Genomic DNA, 14,912 nt, shown 5'->3' with positions numbered 1-14,912 from the left:
CCTGTCACAAGTGGGGTACCACAGGGCAGTGTATTGGGCCCGCTGTTGTTTGTTTGTTTCATAAATGACATGCCTGACGTTGTACACTCCTCCATACAAATGTTTGCCGATGACGCTGAGTTATTTCGGGAAATTAAGAACCAAACTGACTGTGAAGAGCTGCAGAAGGACCTCTGTGGGCTCCAGGAATGGTCGAAGGAATGGCTGCTGAGATTCAATGTCACGAAGTAAGAGGATGCACCTGGGGCGTACCAACGGTAAGGAGGCGTATCATATGTCCCAACGGGATGAGGAAACTGCACTAGTTGAGACTGAATGTGAGAAGGACCTAGGTGTGTATGTTGACAATGAACTGAAGTTCTCAGGCCATTGCGAGAAGAAGGTAAATCAGGCAAATAAATTATTGGGTCTTATAAGAAGGTCGTTCAGATATCTAGACGGTCCGTCCCTCGTAACGATCTTCAAGGGTGAAGTGCTTCCCCATCTGGAGTACTGCCACCCCGTCTGGTCCCCGATATATGCTAGATGGTTGAAAATGTTCAAAGGAGGGCCACCAGACTGGTGCCTGCATTGCGGCACCTCAGCTACCCTGAGAGATTGGAGCGCCTGAACTTGCCTAGCTTATATTACAGACGGGCAAGGGGTGACCTAGTTGAGGTGTATAAGTGTAACGAGCCGAGTTCTTCTCATTTTATATTTTACCATCCAGATATTCTTTTCGGTTATTATTACTCAATACTTTATATATATGTATGTGTATTCTTACTTACATTCTTATAGTATTCTTTTCTTAGTTATGTATGTGTTTTATATTAGACTTTCATGGTGTATTTATTTAATAATTTATATGCTGTGGCTTTAGTTCCACAATTTACATACATGTCGTATCTGTCTTTTCTTATACTTTCCAAGTCCTTCATTTCTTTTCATATACTGTATATTATATTTTCTAGATTTATATGTCCTTACCTTTCTGAAGTATTTACTCTTTTACTTATATTCTCATACATGGGTTAGTCTGGGGAACCATGTTATTCTTAGTACAACACTTATTATACTTACAAGGGTAACTGCCACCACCCAGCTTTTTAGTATATAACATAACTCATGGAAAGTTTTTGGGTAGTGTGGTAGATGTATAGGCACGTGAGTAAGTATTATTTTCTGGGAACCAATGTTTAGTAGGAGTAGAGTGGTGATACTCTTAGATTACTAATTCAATATTTATTAACACAGTGAGTGGATAAGATGCATCTTAGATTCACTCAGACAAAACAGAACCGCAATTAACTTATTAAGTCATCAAACACTTCAAGAACTTATTACCTCATTAAACACCTCCAAATACTTATTACTTCATAAGACAATTGTGGTATTATTACCTTGACAAATGAGGTTCAGTAATTATTATTCACAAGATATCACTGGACCCTCAGGTCTTACTTTAACAAGTAACAAATTACCTCTTCAATTCTTGGTTATAACATTATACTCTCAGGTTATTATTCCATGGTCACTACTGATGAATACATAACACATTGGACAACTCCACAATTATAGCAACATACAATACCTCCGGTTAGTTCGCAAGGAACAACATGGCACCTTGAACTCTCACTCAGTGGTTCAATACTTAACCTGGGATACTATATTTCGGCTAGTTATCCCTCCAAACATGGGCCGATACTGCGCCATGCAAATAGATGAATTACTATCACCAGGTGGAGTCAGAAGGCACATTTGTTTACAGCGACCGCCAAGCTGAAGGCTCGCTCGCTAGGTGCACCCAGGGAGGTTGACTCGTGACAAACTGGCAGAGTTGTTGATGGCACTTCCCGGGGATCGCGTCCTGGGATTCTAATCGCGCCCCCTTAAAGACATCCTTCGAGAACCATCATGCCCATAGGCAGCTACCGAACCTCAGGAGTGTTGCTAATACACCATCAGCATCCTGGAGACGTGGAGGAGAAATCACAGAGGGAGTGAATATTTAACTTCACTAAACAAACATACGACTGGCAACGGTCCAGATGATATCTAAATCTCTACGTTACTCGACTTAATTGGCACGGAAGTTACTATGTTAAAACATGAACATTGATATTCACAAAATTGACTAAGTTAAACTGAATTAATATGGCTGCTTGGAACACATGTGAACATACCTGGAGACGTGGAGGAGAAATCACAGAGGGCGTGATTTTTCCTCGCGCCGGCATATATACGGGCCTGAGGGCATATTGTAGTGGATTCCTCCCCTATAAGCACAGAACCTTCTCGAATTCCCCAGTCTACGCCTCCAGCGCAACCCACGGAGCGGGGGTCAACTATCTACCCACGCCTACCCCAGCCTTATAAGGCCTGACACCGCTGTGACCAGCCTCTCTTTCTACACAGTGCCACCAGCAAGTAACACCGCCTCCTCCTATACTGCCAGCCTGGGGTCACTAATTCTAAGGGCAAATACTTAACTCTAAGTTTAATTACTAAAGGTCGCTGCCACCAGACCCCCCTCTGGACAGCATGTAACTCGTTAGGTAGTGGGTAGAGTGGACTAGGCATTGGGGTTAGGCTTTCCATTGACCAGATCGATAAGGGGAAAGAAGGGTGAAACCACCCCATGTCTTAGTTCTTTCAATTATTCTTTCTGCTTACTTCAGTTCATTTTGGTAGCCTGTCGGTGGTCTAGGCACATGGGTAGTGTAATTCTGATATCTGGGTCACTTGGACGGAAATAAAGGTAACTACTGTGGGAGAAACACTCAAAGAATAAGTTTATTAATATAAAGTCAAAGGGGAAAATAGATATTATTAACATACTGTATAATTAGCAGGTTCACCTCCTGGGCTTATTACAGACTCCGTATTTCTTATTTACTTATTTCCTTATTTACTTAACAACAATCACTCAGGTAATATACTCTTACCGTGCACAATCTTACTGGTGTCACATTACATTACATAGCAGGACCAGTTCCTTGTCCTTACTCACAATACATAGCTACATGGCCACTCCTTGCAGATTACTTTACTAGGTATTTCTCATTACATCCAGGTATAAGACCAACTGGCACTTCACAGACTGTTGGTAGGGCATAGGAGCTGCACTCACAACAACACGTTAATACTGATACAAACACCTACATGGGTCCACTACCCAACATGGGGTAATTATTAACAGACACATACAACCACACTGTGGACCATAACTCCAAGGCATAGCACTGGCGCCTCAAACAACTGTGACTGCTGTTGTGGTCGGTTACACTCCGACACGAGGCGGGTCTGAGACCCTCGGCCCACGAGGTAGAGTGGAGCCGATTAATCATGTCGAATCAGCGCCATCCCTCCTATATTGACCACTGCTGGGTATCCACCGGCTCCGAGCGACAGGTGGGTTTCAATTAAGCCCACCGTCGATCTGGAACAAACGTTGGGGCGGGCGTCAGGGGACGCTCGCCCCGCGTGATGCGCGGGTATATATACCCCTGAGTTGCCAGTGATCGCTACTCACGCAATGACAATAATTACAAACAATCTAACTGTTACTCATTCAAGGATGACCCTCAGTTGACAAAAGTCTGGCGAATTACTAAAGTTGATTTACACGGACTAATTCAAGATTACGTTTGCCAGTAGAGAGTGGAATAAACGCAGTGACAACTGTGTTCGAAGGCCGGACTTACTGGGAGTGATCCTGAGTGTAAAACAAAGGGGGAAAACTCGACTCTCCTGAGATTCTACAAGCTCGGTGGATTTGAATATTATGTAGTGTAATATGAATTAAAATGGATTTTTAGGAATGACAATGATGTGAGCAGTACACTCCGCGCCAGCCTGGCAGCTGCCGCTCCCGCCAGCGACCTTGGCGTCCCTCAAGCCGCTTGTCCCTCCTCTGGGCACCCTCACCACCCAGCTCTCTCTACTCAACGCTTATTACCATGCTGCCTACCCAGCAACAAGCTGCATTGTACATCCAATAAAATATGTATACAGTGAGCACATTGTGAGTTTCCTTTCTCCATCCCATCCTGAGTGTGAGCCAATATCTCATAACCCCACAAATGGTGACCCCCGGAGATTCGCACTCACACAGGATGGAGGAGAAACCGATCACTCTCCCAGTCTTCAAGCAAGAAGGAAGACTGGCTTATCCACACAGAGGCAGTTCTCATCGGTTCTACAGCTACTGTCTCTACACCGCAGGTTAGATACCCTAGAGCAGCTCTGCTACTCTAAGCAGACAGCCGCTCTTCTTCCTGCCCCAAGCACCATGTCCTACCGACCCCAACACACCCGTCCTGCCTCAGACGCCGCCCCCGGCCCAGCAGTACCCCCTGCCGCTCCTACTGACGCGGCCTCTGCTCCTGACGCGGACCCACACACCCCTCTTTTCTCCCTCACGTACCCCCTGCTACTGTCCTGCACCCTGCTGCTATCATGGACCCTGCTGCTGTCATGCTGTCATGGACATTCTTACTAACGCAGCCCCTGCTCCTGACCCAGGCCCACACACCCCAGCAGGCGCATCTGAGGACTCTGTACCTGTCGCTGTGAGGGCGCGTGTTTCCACAGTATCTACACCACCCTCATCTTACTTACTTCTCTTAGTCTTACTCTTACTCAGTTCTGTCACCTATTCTTTTGGTAGCATGGACATTCTTTTGGTAGCATGGTCGAGGGTCTAGGCACATGGGTATGGTAATTCTGGTATCAACTCACTTGGACGGAAATAAAGGTAAAATACCGTGGGAGAAATGAATACACCTAAAGTACTCTAAAAACAAATTTATTAATAGGAAATCAAAGGGGAAAAGATATATTATTAATCATATAACTACCAGGCTCAACTCCTAGGCTTATTGCAGACTCAGTGCTTTCTTCTTTACTTATTTTCTTATTTACTTATTTTCTTATTTCTTTACTCAGCAGCAATTACTCAAATCTTACATTCTTACTGCACACAACATTACTGGTGTTACATTACATGGCATAGTAGGACCAGTTCCTTGGCCCTACTCACAATACATAGTACATGGCACTCATTGTAGATTACTTTACTCAACATACTCGTTAATAATTAAATCAGCAGATACCTGGAGTCCACTACCCAACATGGGATAATTATTTCCAACAAATTATCCCTAACATACACCTTACAACCCTCTCTGTTGACATATACTTCCAAGGAGTAACCCAGGGTAGAGCACTGGGGCTCACGACCGTTGTTATTGTGGGGTAGCCAGACACATGGCGAGTCTGGGGTCTGGCCCAACGAAGCAGTGAAGCACATTAATCAGGCCGCATCGGTGCCATCGTTTCACATATGGTCCCTGTTGGGTATCTACTACATCCAGGGTCGTTGTTGAACGATGCAAGAATCACAATGGGATCTGGAGAAACATTGGAGCAGCGTCAGGGAGCGGACTGGGAAGCATGACAACACAAACAACTCTCTTGTCTAGACGACAGACGTATTTACGTTATATTACTTCTTACACTGGGTGAATGACAATTCAACTGTCAAAGCATGAACACTGATGAACACTGATATTCACTACAATTGACTGAATTAACTGAATGGCTACACATAAACATACCTGGAGAAACATTGGAGCAGCGTCAGGGAACGCTTTCCCTGGAGATGCACGGGCATAAATACCCCCGAGTTGCCAGTGGTCACTACTCACGCAATGACAATAATTACAAACAAACTAACTGTTACTCATTCAAAGATGACCCTCAGTTGACAAAGGTCTGGCTAATTACTTGAGTTGATTACACAGACTAATTCAAGATTGAGCTTCCCAGGAGAAAGTGGAATAACAATGCATTGATAACTGTCTTCACAAAGGCGGGACTCTGGGAGGGAACACAAGTGTAACGTCTATGGGGAAAAAAACACGTCTTCTCAGGGGTCGCTAACTCCCTCATGTTTTGCGGTCGTGGAGTTTAATAAGAATCATTAGTTAAATAGATCAGCAGTCAACGTGACCATGACATTGCGAGGGAAGCACAATATTCATCGCCTCCACAACCCTCCTTCTCCCTCTTTTCTCCCACAGATCTCGTGTATCTAGACAGAGTTGTCCCCCCTAGCGGCCGGCTCATCCACGCCCTCGCCGTTATGTCTCACATGTGGCATGCACCACCCGTTCTGCCTCACATGTGGCACGCAACCCTGCCAACCTCCAGCCTCCCGCCGCGCCCAGAGGGGAAGGGGAGTATTGTAGTGGATTCCTCCCCTACAAGCACCGACCCTTCTCGAATTCCCCAGCCTACGCCTCCAGCGCCGCCCAAGGAGTGGGGGTCAACTATCTACCTATGCCTACCCTGTGGGAGACTCAGATGATGCTTCCAATCAGGGGTAAAGGAAACACACTGGTGTCAAGTTCGTAAGTTCTATTTCTGGGACAAACACACAAAAGGAGTTAAGACAGGGTAAACAGCGTCCTGTCTTGGAATCTCTCTGGGTATCTCTGTCTGCGCATGCGCGTACAGCGCACATGTGCCTAAAACATGAACTACACTCAGTGACAAAAGGGGGTATGATTATAACATATAATACAGAGACCTGAATCAATAATGGTAAATAGTACAGTTACATATTACAGCATATTCGTCTCATATATCTACATACCCCAGCCTTATAAGGCCTGACACCGCTGTGACCAGCCTCTCTTTCTACACAGTGCCACCAGCAAGCAACACCTCCTCCTCCGCGCCAGCCTGGCGGCTGCCGCTCCCGCCAGCGACCTTGACATCCCTCAAGCCGCGTGTCCCTTCTCTGGGCACCCTCACCACCCAGCTCTCTCTATTCAACGCTTTTTACCATGCTACCTACCCAGCAACAAGCTGCATTGTACATCCAATACAATATGTATACAGTGAGCACATTGTGAGTTTCCTTTCTCCATCCCATCCTAAGTGTGAACCAATATCTCATAATCCCACAATATCCCTACTAGAAAGACTAATTTTACTAACAATAGACCCTCTATTCAAAGTAGTCGTTGGACACCTGGCTGTGACCGTCAGTGTCACAGATCAGGATAATTTTCTACATCTATATTTATGATGAATCAGAGATTGAGTTTGTCAGGAAAGAGGTGAAATGGAGTTATATATGCGTTCGCAACTCTATTGGCCTGACCACAAACCACATCCCAGGTCAAACAGCCGTTAAGTCTTGGAGAATTTTGAGTTTGACAGGAACTGTTCAGGAGATTAATGACTTTCTTAAATAGACAACTGACACTAACTAAACTATAAACATCAGATTCTCTGATGTCGGGGCGACAAAATAATATAACTTCAGTAGCGATCAGAAACTTGTAGTGGATTTCTCCCCTACAAACGCTGTTTGTCGCTGAGTAGCCGACCCCACCAATTCCCCAGTGTATGCCTCGTGGTCGAGGTCAACCAGCGCCGCCATACATCACGGAGCGGGGGTCAACTACTAAGCCACGCCTATCCCCGCTATTTAAGACCTGACCTCGTGGTGATCTGCCTCTTTCTACCTACAGCCGCAGCCAACAACACCTCCTCCTCCGCCGCTGCCTGGCGGCCCTCGCTCCTCCTCCTCCTGCCTGGCGGTCCTCTCTCCCGCCGGCGAGCATGGCGACCCACAAGCTGTCCTTCTCTGAGCGTCCTCACCAACCAGCTCTCTCTACATCACGCTTGTAACCATGCTGCCTTCCCAGCACCAAGCTGCATTGTACATCCAATACAACATGTATATAGAGAGCACATTGTGAGTTTCCTTTCTCCATCCCATCTTGAGTGCGAACCAAACATCTTGAACCCCACAAACTCATGGGCATCCCCACGGACGACATAAAATACACCACTCTAGCTGGCAAACTCGACTCTCACTTACTTGACACATTTTACTAACAATAAGGACAGTTGAAGCGTTCAACACCACTCACAATGGATCTTGAATGTTCCAACTGTAAACAGACATATCTAAGTTGACTCAAAACAAGGGTGTTCTCTCTCACATTCAAATTCATTTCATAGAGAGGTTGGTTTCTGTAAGTCAGAGAAAATGGGATAACGGAGGACTGAGGTGTCTTGAAGTGATGAGAAAACTGACTCCTCAGATGGAGGACTCAAACGAAAGCAGAGTTACATGTTTTGTGGGCTATCGGGCGAAATATGAATCATTTGATTTTGGCGCTAACTGACGTGTATGACCGTGGTCGTTACATAAGCATCTCAGGGGGCACTACTCAGTCGAGTGTCCTTACTTGGAGCTGGCAGACGCTCGCCCCACAAGGGGTCACAGCTCAAGATTGAAGAAGCCGCAATTCCAGAAAACTGTGAAGGCAGACTTTTTCGGAGTGAGAGTTGTAAACTCTTGGAACAACCTACCAGAGAGTGTTGTGACGGCACCGAGTGTGAGCTCTTTCAAGACAAGACTTGACCAACACTGGAGCGGGTTCAGGTACATTCAGGAGCCGGTGCATGCCCAGTATTTGCCAACAGTGCGTGACTGAGACGTGACCGATCGCCCGGGCGGCTAGCGAGCCGATCTTTTGGTGAAGAGGATAAATGAAAAGGAAAACTGCTCAGAGACGTGACCGATCGCCCAAGCGGCAAACGAGCCGATCAGTGGTGAAGATAAAATAAAAATAATAATAATAATAATGATACAGTACTGGGTATGTACCGGCTCATGACTGTACCTGAACCCGCTCCAGTGTTGGTCAAGTCTGGTCTTGAAAGAGCTCACACTCGGTGTCGTCACAACACTTTCTGGTAGATTGTTCCAAGAGTTTACAACTCTCACTCCGAAAAAGTTACCACTCACAATTTTCTGGGCTTGCAGCTTCTTCAATTTTGAGCTGTGAGGCCTTGTGGAGAGAGCACCCGCCAGCTCCAGGTAAGGGCACTCGACTGAGTAGTGCCCCTTGAGATGTTTATACACCTCAATTAGGTCGCCCCTTGCCCGTCTGTAGTATAAGATAGGCAAGTTCAGGCGCTCTAATCTCTCAGGGTAGCTAAGGTGCTGTAGTGCAGGCAACAGTCTGGTGGCTCTCCTTTGGACATTTTGAATCAACTGACAGTCCCTATCATATCTCGGGGACCAGACGGGGTGACAGTACTAAAGGGAAGTATTGTAGAAAGTTAGTCTATTTGTAATACTTTTTACTTTTATTCTCTTCACCACAGACTGGTTCGTTAGCTGCTTGGGCGATCGATCGCGTCTGTTATGCATTTTGACCTGTACTGTACTGTACTGGTCATGCACCGGCTCCTGAATGTATCTAATAATTGTAATAAACGGTTTATTAATAGAGTTGCAGCTGGTGGCTGAAAACATAAATCTGAACTTGCAGCTTCTTCAACCTTGAGCTGTGACCAAAATTAACACAAGTCAAGGTTAGTTACAAAATTTTACACAAAATCAAAACAATGGAATAAGCTTTATTTCGGATTAGTTACATTGCTAATATGAAGAAATCAAATGCTGGCTGATGCTATTTTATTTACTTTTACTTTAATCCTCTTCGCCACTAATCGGCGCCCTAACCGCTTGGTCACGTTCATTCCAACTATCTATCCTAATTCTATCCTCCTTGCATGAGCTCGAGCAAAGCCAGTGATCCCACTATTTATGTCTACGTTTATGTTTTTATAAACATTCACTAAGGCAAGACCATTTAATACCTTGTTTAATTGTAGAGCTCAGATAACACGGGCTTCCGCTGGGCTGGGGGGCAAGGGGTGGTACCACTGGTGCCAAACCTTCAAGAACTTCCTGACAGCCATTACTTCACTCAGCCCGAACAGGTTGAATACTCTCATTAATTACATATCCTCTTCTGTTTATGACTATATTACTGAGTGTCAGACCAATGAACCTGTTATTGATGATCTTCAGGCACGGTTTATCAAACCCAAGAATGACGTGTGCTCAAACTGACTTGCATTAACTACAACAAGATTAAGTACATGTGAATTGCAGTGAATGTATGGTGCATGTGGACACAATTCTTTAGATAAGATAGTCTACAATAGGTGACAGTTTACTAGGGGAAATAGTCTACTAACACCTTGTGTATGGTGGGGTTCTCTCTACTGTATGCTGAATAAAATCATCTGGTGTTAGCTAAATTAAATATTAAAAGTGGTATGCCCATAGTGGAGGGGTTAATGATGGTGGCAACTCCCTTACTTGCTGGATATAATATTTACTGCACCATCATAACCCTGACCACGCAGCTTTAACAGGTCTAAGCCATAAATAGGAAACTTTGCAATAATTTTGTTAGCTAACATGTACTGTATGGTCCCTTGTTGGGGCATGTTTGGCTTGAGGAGAGACAGTAAATTATGTTGTCTATCCTCAAGGATACCTGGTTGGGTGAATGAAGGGGACTAAACAATACAGTACTGCCATGCCCTTGCATACGGACCCATGTTTCAGGCTACAAGGGCACAGTGCATGTGTCTAGGCAGGGCACGTACTGCTCAGGCACCTGAAGAGATGGGCGAAACACCAAGTAATGCATTAATTTGACTATGAAAGGATGAAAAGTTAAGAGTAGGCGAAAAATTACACGGGGAAGAGTTGTGAGAAATTATCTCAGGGATAATCACCTGACCAGAGAGGTTGCAAGACATCATATAGCCTGGACGGCTGTCATCAGGTAATCACAGCTTACCTAAACTTGGAAGGTTGATGGTGATGAATTGACATGCCTTATACTCTTCAGGAAACTGTGGGTTTTATCGAAACAATAAAATAACTTTGATATATTTTTGTATATTTGAACTACATACTGTAAGTCTAAAAATATACATCTTAGAATACTTTACATAAACTTATGTATACATTTAACAATGTAACAGAACTCAGAGATCACAACTTCAAAGACACGGAAGAATTTATCAGTAAATATAATTCTTACATAATAATGTTCATGGCTGTGTGGACAAGTGACCTGCTTGAAAATGGGGTGTTAATATTTTGTGGCACAGACTTTTGAATTTTGCTGTACTGTATCTAAAGGTAACAGTAAAAAATCTGTTTTAAGACTGCATGAGACATATCAAACTTAAAAGTACTGCCAGTACAAGCACAGGGATAATGCTAATGAAGAGCCACACGGGAACACCTTTAGTGGCAGCACAGTTGATGCTCAGCATGATAATGTTGGGTATTGTTACCAAGTAATGGCAATGAGCAAGTCGTATCTGAACATTGTAACTAACATTTGGTCATTATCACTGCCGGTACAGGTGGTTCTGACAGAGCACATCATGAATTGGAATGGACGTGAAGCCGGCTAACATTGCCGGAAGAAACAAAGATACCGGGAAAATTCCCAGACAGAACTCTCGCTCCTTATCAATAGCCTGAAAGAACACAGAATTAAACATAACTTAGTTTAATGTAGGAAGCAAGAGTTAACAAGGTTATCTAAATTGAGCATAAAAGTAATTCAGTATAAGCCAGACAATGGTAACTCTGAAAATACTGTACTGTACAATGAAAAATATAAAATTTTCTGCAGTAAAGATAATAAATAAATTATTTGTGGTGTAAGCTAAGGTTAAGTATTCAAAGGGTGTGAAATTAATGCTTGCCCGTTCACCAGTGTGTCTGGATGGTTGGGGAGCCAGAATTTACACTACTTATATGATTCGGCAAAAGTGTTTCAGCAAAAAATCAAAGGAAAATAAACCATTACTAAAAAATGTAGTCCCTCTAGATATTTACCCCAATTCCTGATGACCAAGGAACCCGGTCCTCCTGAATATATTTTACATACGTACCTTTTTATGCATGTTGAATATTGTAGAGCGGAAGGCAGCCCCTTCAAGAAGCCCTTGTAGGAAGAGGAGGGTGAAGACAATGTACTCAGAAGGGAGGTAATGGTAGTGAGCCTCCATCCCCACTACCACCAGGATCACCATCTGTGGGACAACAAATAATAGTGTTATTCTACTGTTGTGTGTTTCTCTTCACTTTGAGAAGAGTGAAAATTGTAAGTTTTGGAAATGCTCTTGGTTTGGTTAGCTTGAGTGCAATCATAACTTAGATCAGTACAATTTGATAACTAATCTAATGTTCTATACAACTTTTCTAATTTTGATTGTTTAAAGTTAGATTTTGATTACTTTATACAAAGAGCAAGTTCTGTTAATATACAGTTTAAGAAATTTGTCGAAATTCTTTAAAATACACATAACCCAGTAGCTTGCTCAACAGCAACCTACAGTCAGTACTGTTCTTCCATTTTCTAAATTACATACTGTATATTTAAACACCAAATCCTAATTCTGAAGATATTATTGACTTAAGCTGTATTCAATCCATCCAAACATATCCATTTTGTATTTTTCACTTGAACTTGACTGTCAAAGATCTTAGAACCCATAATATAACTTACAGCTAGAATGCTACAAATCCAAGTATTGGACAAGAGAAGTAGCTTATGTGCACTGCGGGAGATAAGTGTGCCCAAGCAACGGATGGTGTTGCTCCAAGAGTACTGCTGTGCATGTGTCAGATGGGAGGCCGGGAAGTAAACAAGCTCCAGCTGGTGGTTGGGCAGAAAGGAGAGAAGTGTTACATCTTGTGACAGACTGATTTTAGTAGGCAAACCTTAACATAACATTGGACTTGTTCTGCCTGAGCCATAATTACCTATGGTGCTTGTTGCTAACTTAACTTAAATAATAATTGAAGTTGATCTAATTAAACCTGAACCATGTCTGTTGAGACCATTTGGCTGGCAACAGCAGGAATCCCAAAGGTGAACAATGCTGTCCCATATATTTCAGACACTACTTTTTCATCTATAAAATACTGAAACATTTGTTTCTCCTAACTGTTTATCTCAGTTAGGTCTTAACCTTTTTTTCTATTCACTCATTTGATTAATTTCACAGTAAACAGTTTGTTCTTACATACTGCAAATCTACTATACTTCTACTTTGCTGTCACTCAGAATCGAGTATGACGATCATCCAGCTATGATACAATGATATGCGTTATTAAGGATGTCACCTTCGTTGGTGAGCTTTGAGGAGAGGCTGATACGGAATCGGCAGGGTCGTCCACAGATGTTGCACGTGTGGAGGGCTACATCTAGTGCGGGTTGGGACGGCGGCAGTGTCTTTCCGGTGCTGGCACTGGTCTACCTCAGTATGCAGTCGGGCTAATTTGAAAGTATTGTCACCTTCTCATGTGGTGATCCTCCAAGCGTTACGGTGTGGAGTAATCGTCTCCCAAGTGAGGGGGTCGATTTGGCTCTTTTCAGGTTTGTCTTAAGACTATCCTTATACCTTTTCATTTGTCCACGAGCGTTACGTTTACCATTCATTAGGTGACTGTAAAGTAGCTGCTTTGGTAGTCTACCGTAGTCCATGCGGGTAACATGGCCAGTCCAATGTAGTTGTTTATGGATAATGGTAGCCTCAATACTCTTACAGTTGGTGTCAGCGAGAATAATGGCATTTGTTCTCGTCTTCCCAGCGAACTCAGAGGATGGAACATAGACTACATTGGTGAAAGTTTTCAAGTCTTAAAACCTCAACACTGACACCATGGAAGGCAACCATTTACTGGATTGTAAACACCTAAAAGTTCCACTAACGTTACCTTTAATTGTGCTTAATATTCTCTGACCGAAAAGAAATTAACTTATTCAGACATAAAATCACAAATTGACACGACTGTAATCTTTAGCTACGCTCAAATCTATGAGTTGCTTTACACTGGATTTGATGCTGAAAACTAATAGCAATAACTAACTGGCACAGTATTTGAAGAATAAATAGAAGATGCATTATTTTACACTTGTTCCATACAGTATTGCTAAATTTTTTCATTAACAGGAGGAAACATTAATGAACTTACCAGCCCCTGGTTGGTGATGTACATAACAAAATAAAAGACGGCCAGTGGTAACAAATATTTCTGTGCCCTCTGCAACAGAAAAAAATAAAATTAGGTTTAAAGATATGCAAATACTGATGGCTATGTAGAAAACTACTCAGTGTGGGTATACAGTATTGCCACACTCTGTTCTCACTTCTTTTAATATGGAAGGAATCATTTCATGATGTACAGTGAGTGACCAATGTATTATACTGTATAAGCCTAAGCATCCCATTTGGATAATCAATATTGACCAAACTCTGACTCACACCCATAATAGAAGGAAGTGAGCCAACTTTAAAGCACGTGGTAGTTATTTGTTACACAATATACAGATACGGTAACTTCTATTCATCTCTTCAAATATAAAGATAAAATAGATTTTAATTGTAAGCAGTAATATCAGATTGTATTACAGTACTGTACTACTGAACTCACCAAAAACAAAAAGAATTTCTCTTTAACAAGAACCATCCTCTTTTGTTTTTCATTCTCCATGTCCTCAACATACTTTATCCCTGCAGCCTCTTGCACCTCCACGTCGCTGCCCTCGTGTTCTTTTTTGTGCTGACTCAACACACACCAGAAACTGCAAAACATAAAAACCTGTAAATGATTTGTTCTATAAATTAAAAACCTGTTTTATTATCACATTGTTTACATTAATATAATCTTGATTGTTGAGGAGTTAAATAATCCTACAAATCGCTCCTTAATGCAGTGAACACAGTACTCGCCTCCTGTCGTGAGGGGCACTGATGTATGCGGAGGGTATCCCCAGATATTTCAGCTGTGAATGGGTACCTAACTTTACAGCTGGGTAAAAGAAAATGGTAGAGTGCAGTGATGACCGCACTCCTTAATATAGTGAAGACTTAGTGTACAGTGTGCTGTATTGCCACTGACCCTAATGGGCTGTTTCACCAATCATGCATTAACAAGCAACTCTTCAGAGGGCAAAACTGTAGGGCTAATTTTGAGATAGGTGACTCGCCCTTGTGCAGTCACCAAGAAC

The 14,912-nt window shown here is 43.1% G+C and overlaps 1 protein-coding gene across 2 annotated transcripts in view; it reads right to left on the bottom strand.

The window, feature by feature from the left end:
- Window positions 1-10,754: 10,754 nt before the first annotated feature.
- Window positions 10,755-14,912, bottom strand: part of LOC121863453 (battenin-like) — a 46,309-nt gene continuing 42,151 nt past the window's right edge. For both annotated transcript variants that reach the window (XM_042362117.1, XM_042362118.1), the window contains 5 exons: window positions 14,336-14,486; window positions 13,877-13,945; window positions 12,405-12,554; window positions 11,788-11,928; window positions 10,755-11,367 (listed from right to left, as the gene is read on the bottom strand). In XM_042362117.1, the coding sequence (XP_042218051.1) occupies window positions 11,236-11,367; window positions 11,788-11,928; window positions 12,405-12,554; window positions 13,877-13,945; window positions 14,336-14,486 (643 nt within the window). In that variant the 3' untranslated portion in view covers window positions 10,755-11,235. The remainder of the gene's footprint in view (window positions 11,368-11,787; window positions 11,929-12,404; window positions 12,555-13,876; window positions 13,946-14,335; window positions 14,487-14,912) is intronic.

This window comes from Homarus americanus, unplaced genomic scaffold (genome assembly GCF_018991925.1).
Source record: "Homarus americanus isolate GMGI-L3 unplaced genomic scaffold, GMGI_Hamer_2.0 scaffold24781, whole genome shotgun sequence".
Taxonomy (NCBI): Eukaryota; Metazoa; Arthropoda; class Malacostraca; order Decapoda; family Nephropidae; genus Homarus; species Homarus americanus.
The sequence above is the reverse complement of the archived record's forward strand: the minus strand, read 5'-3'. Positions and strand labels throughout refer to the sequence as shown.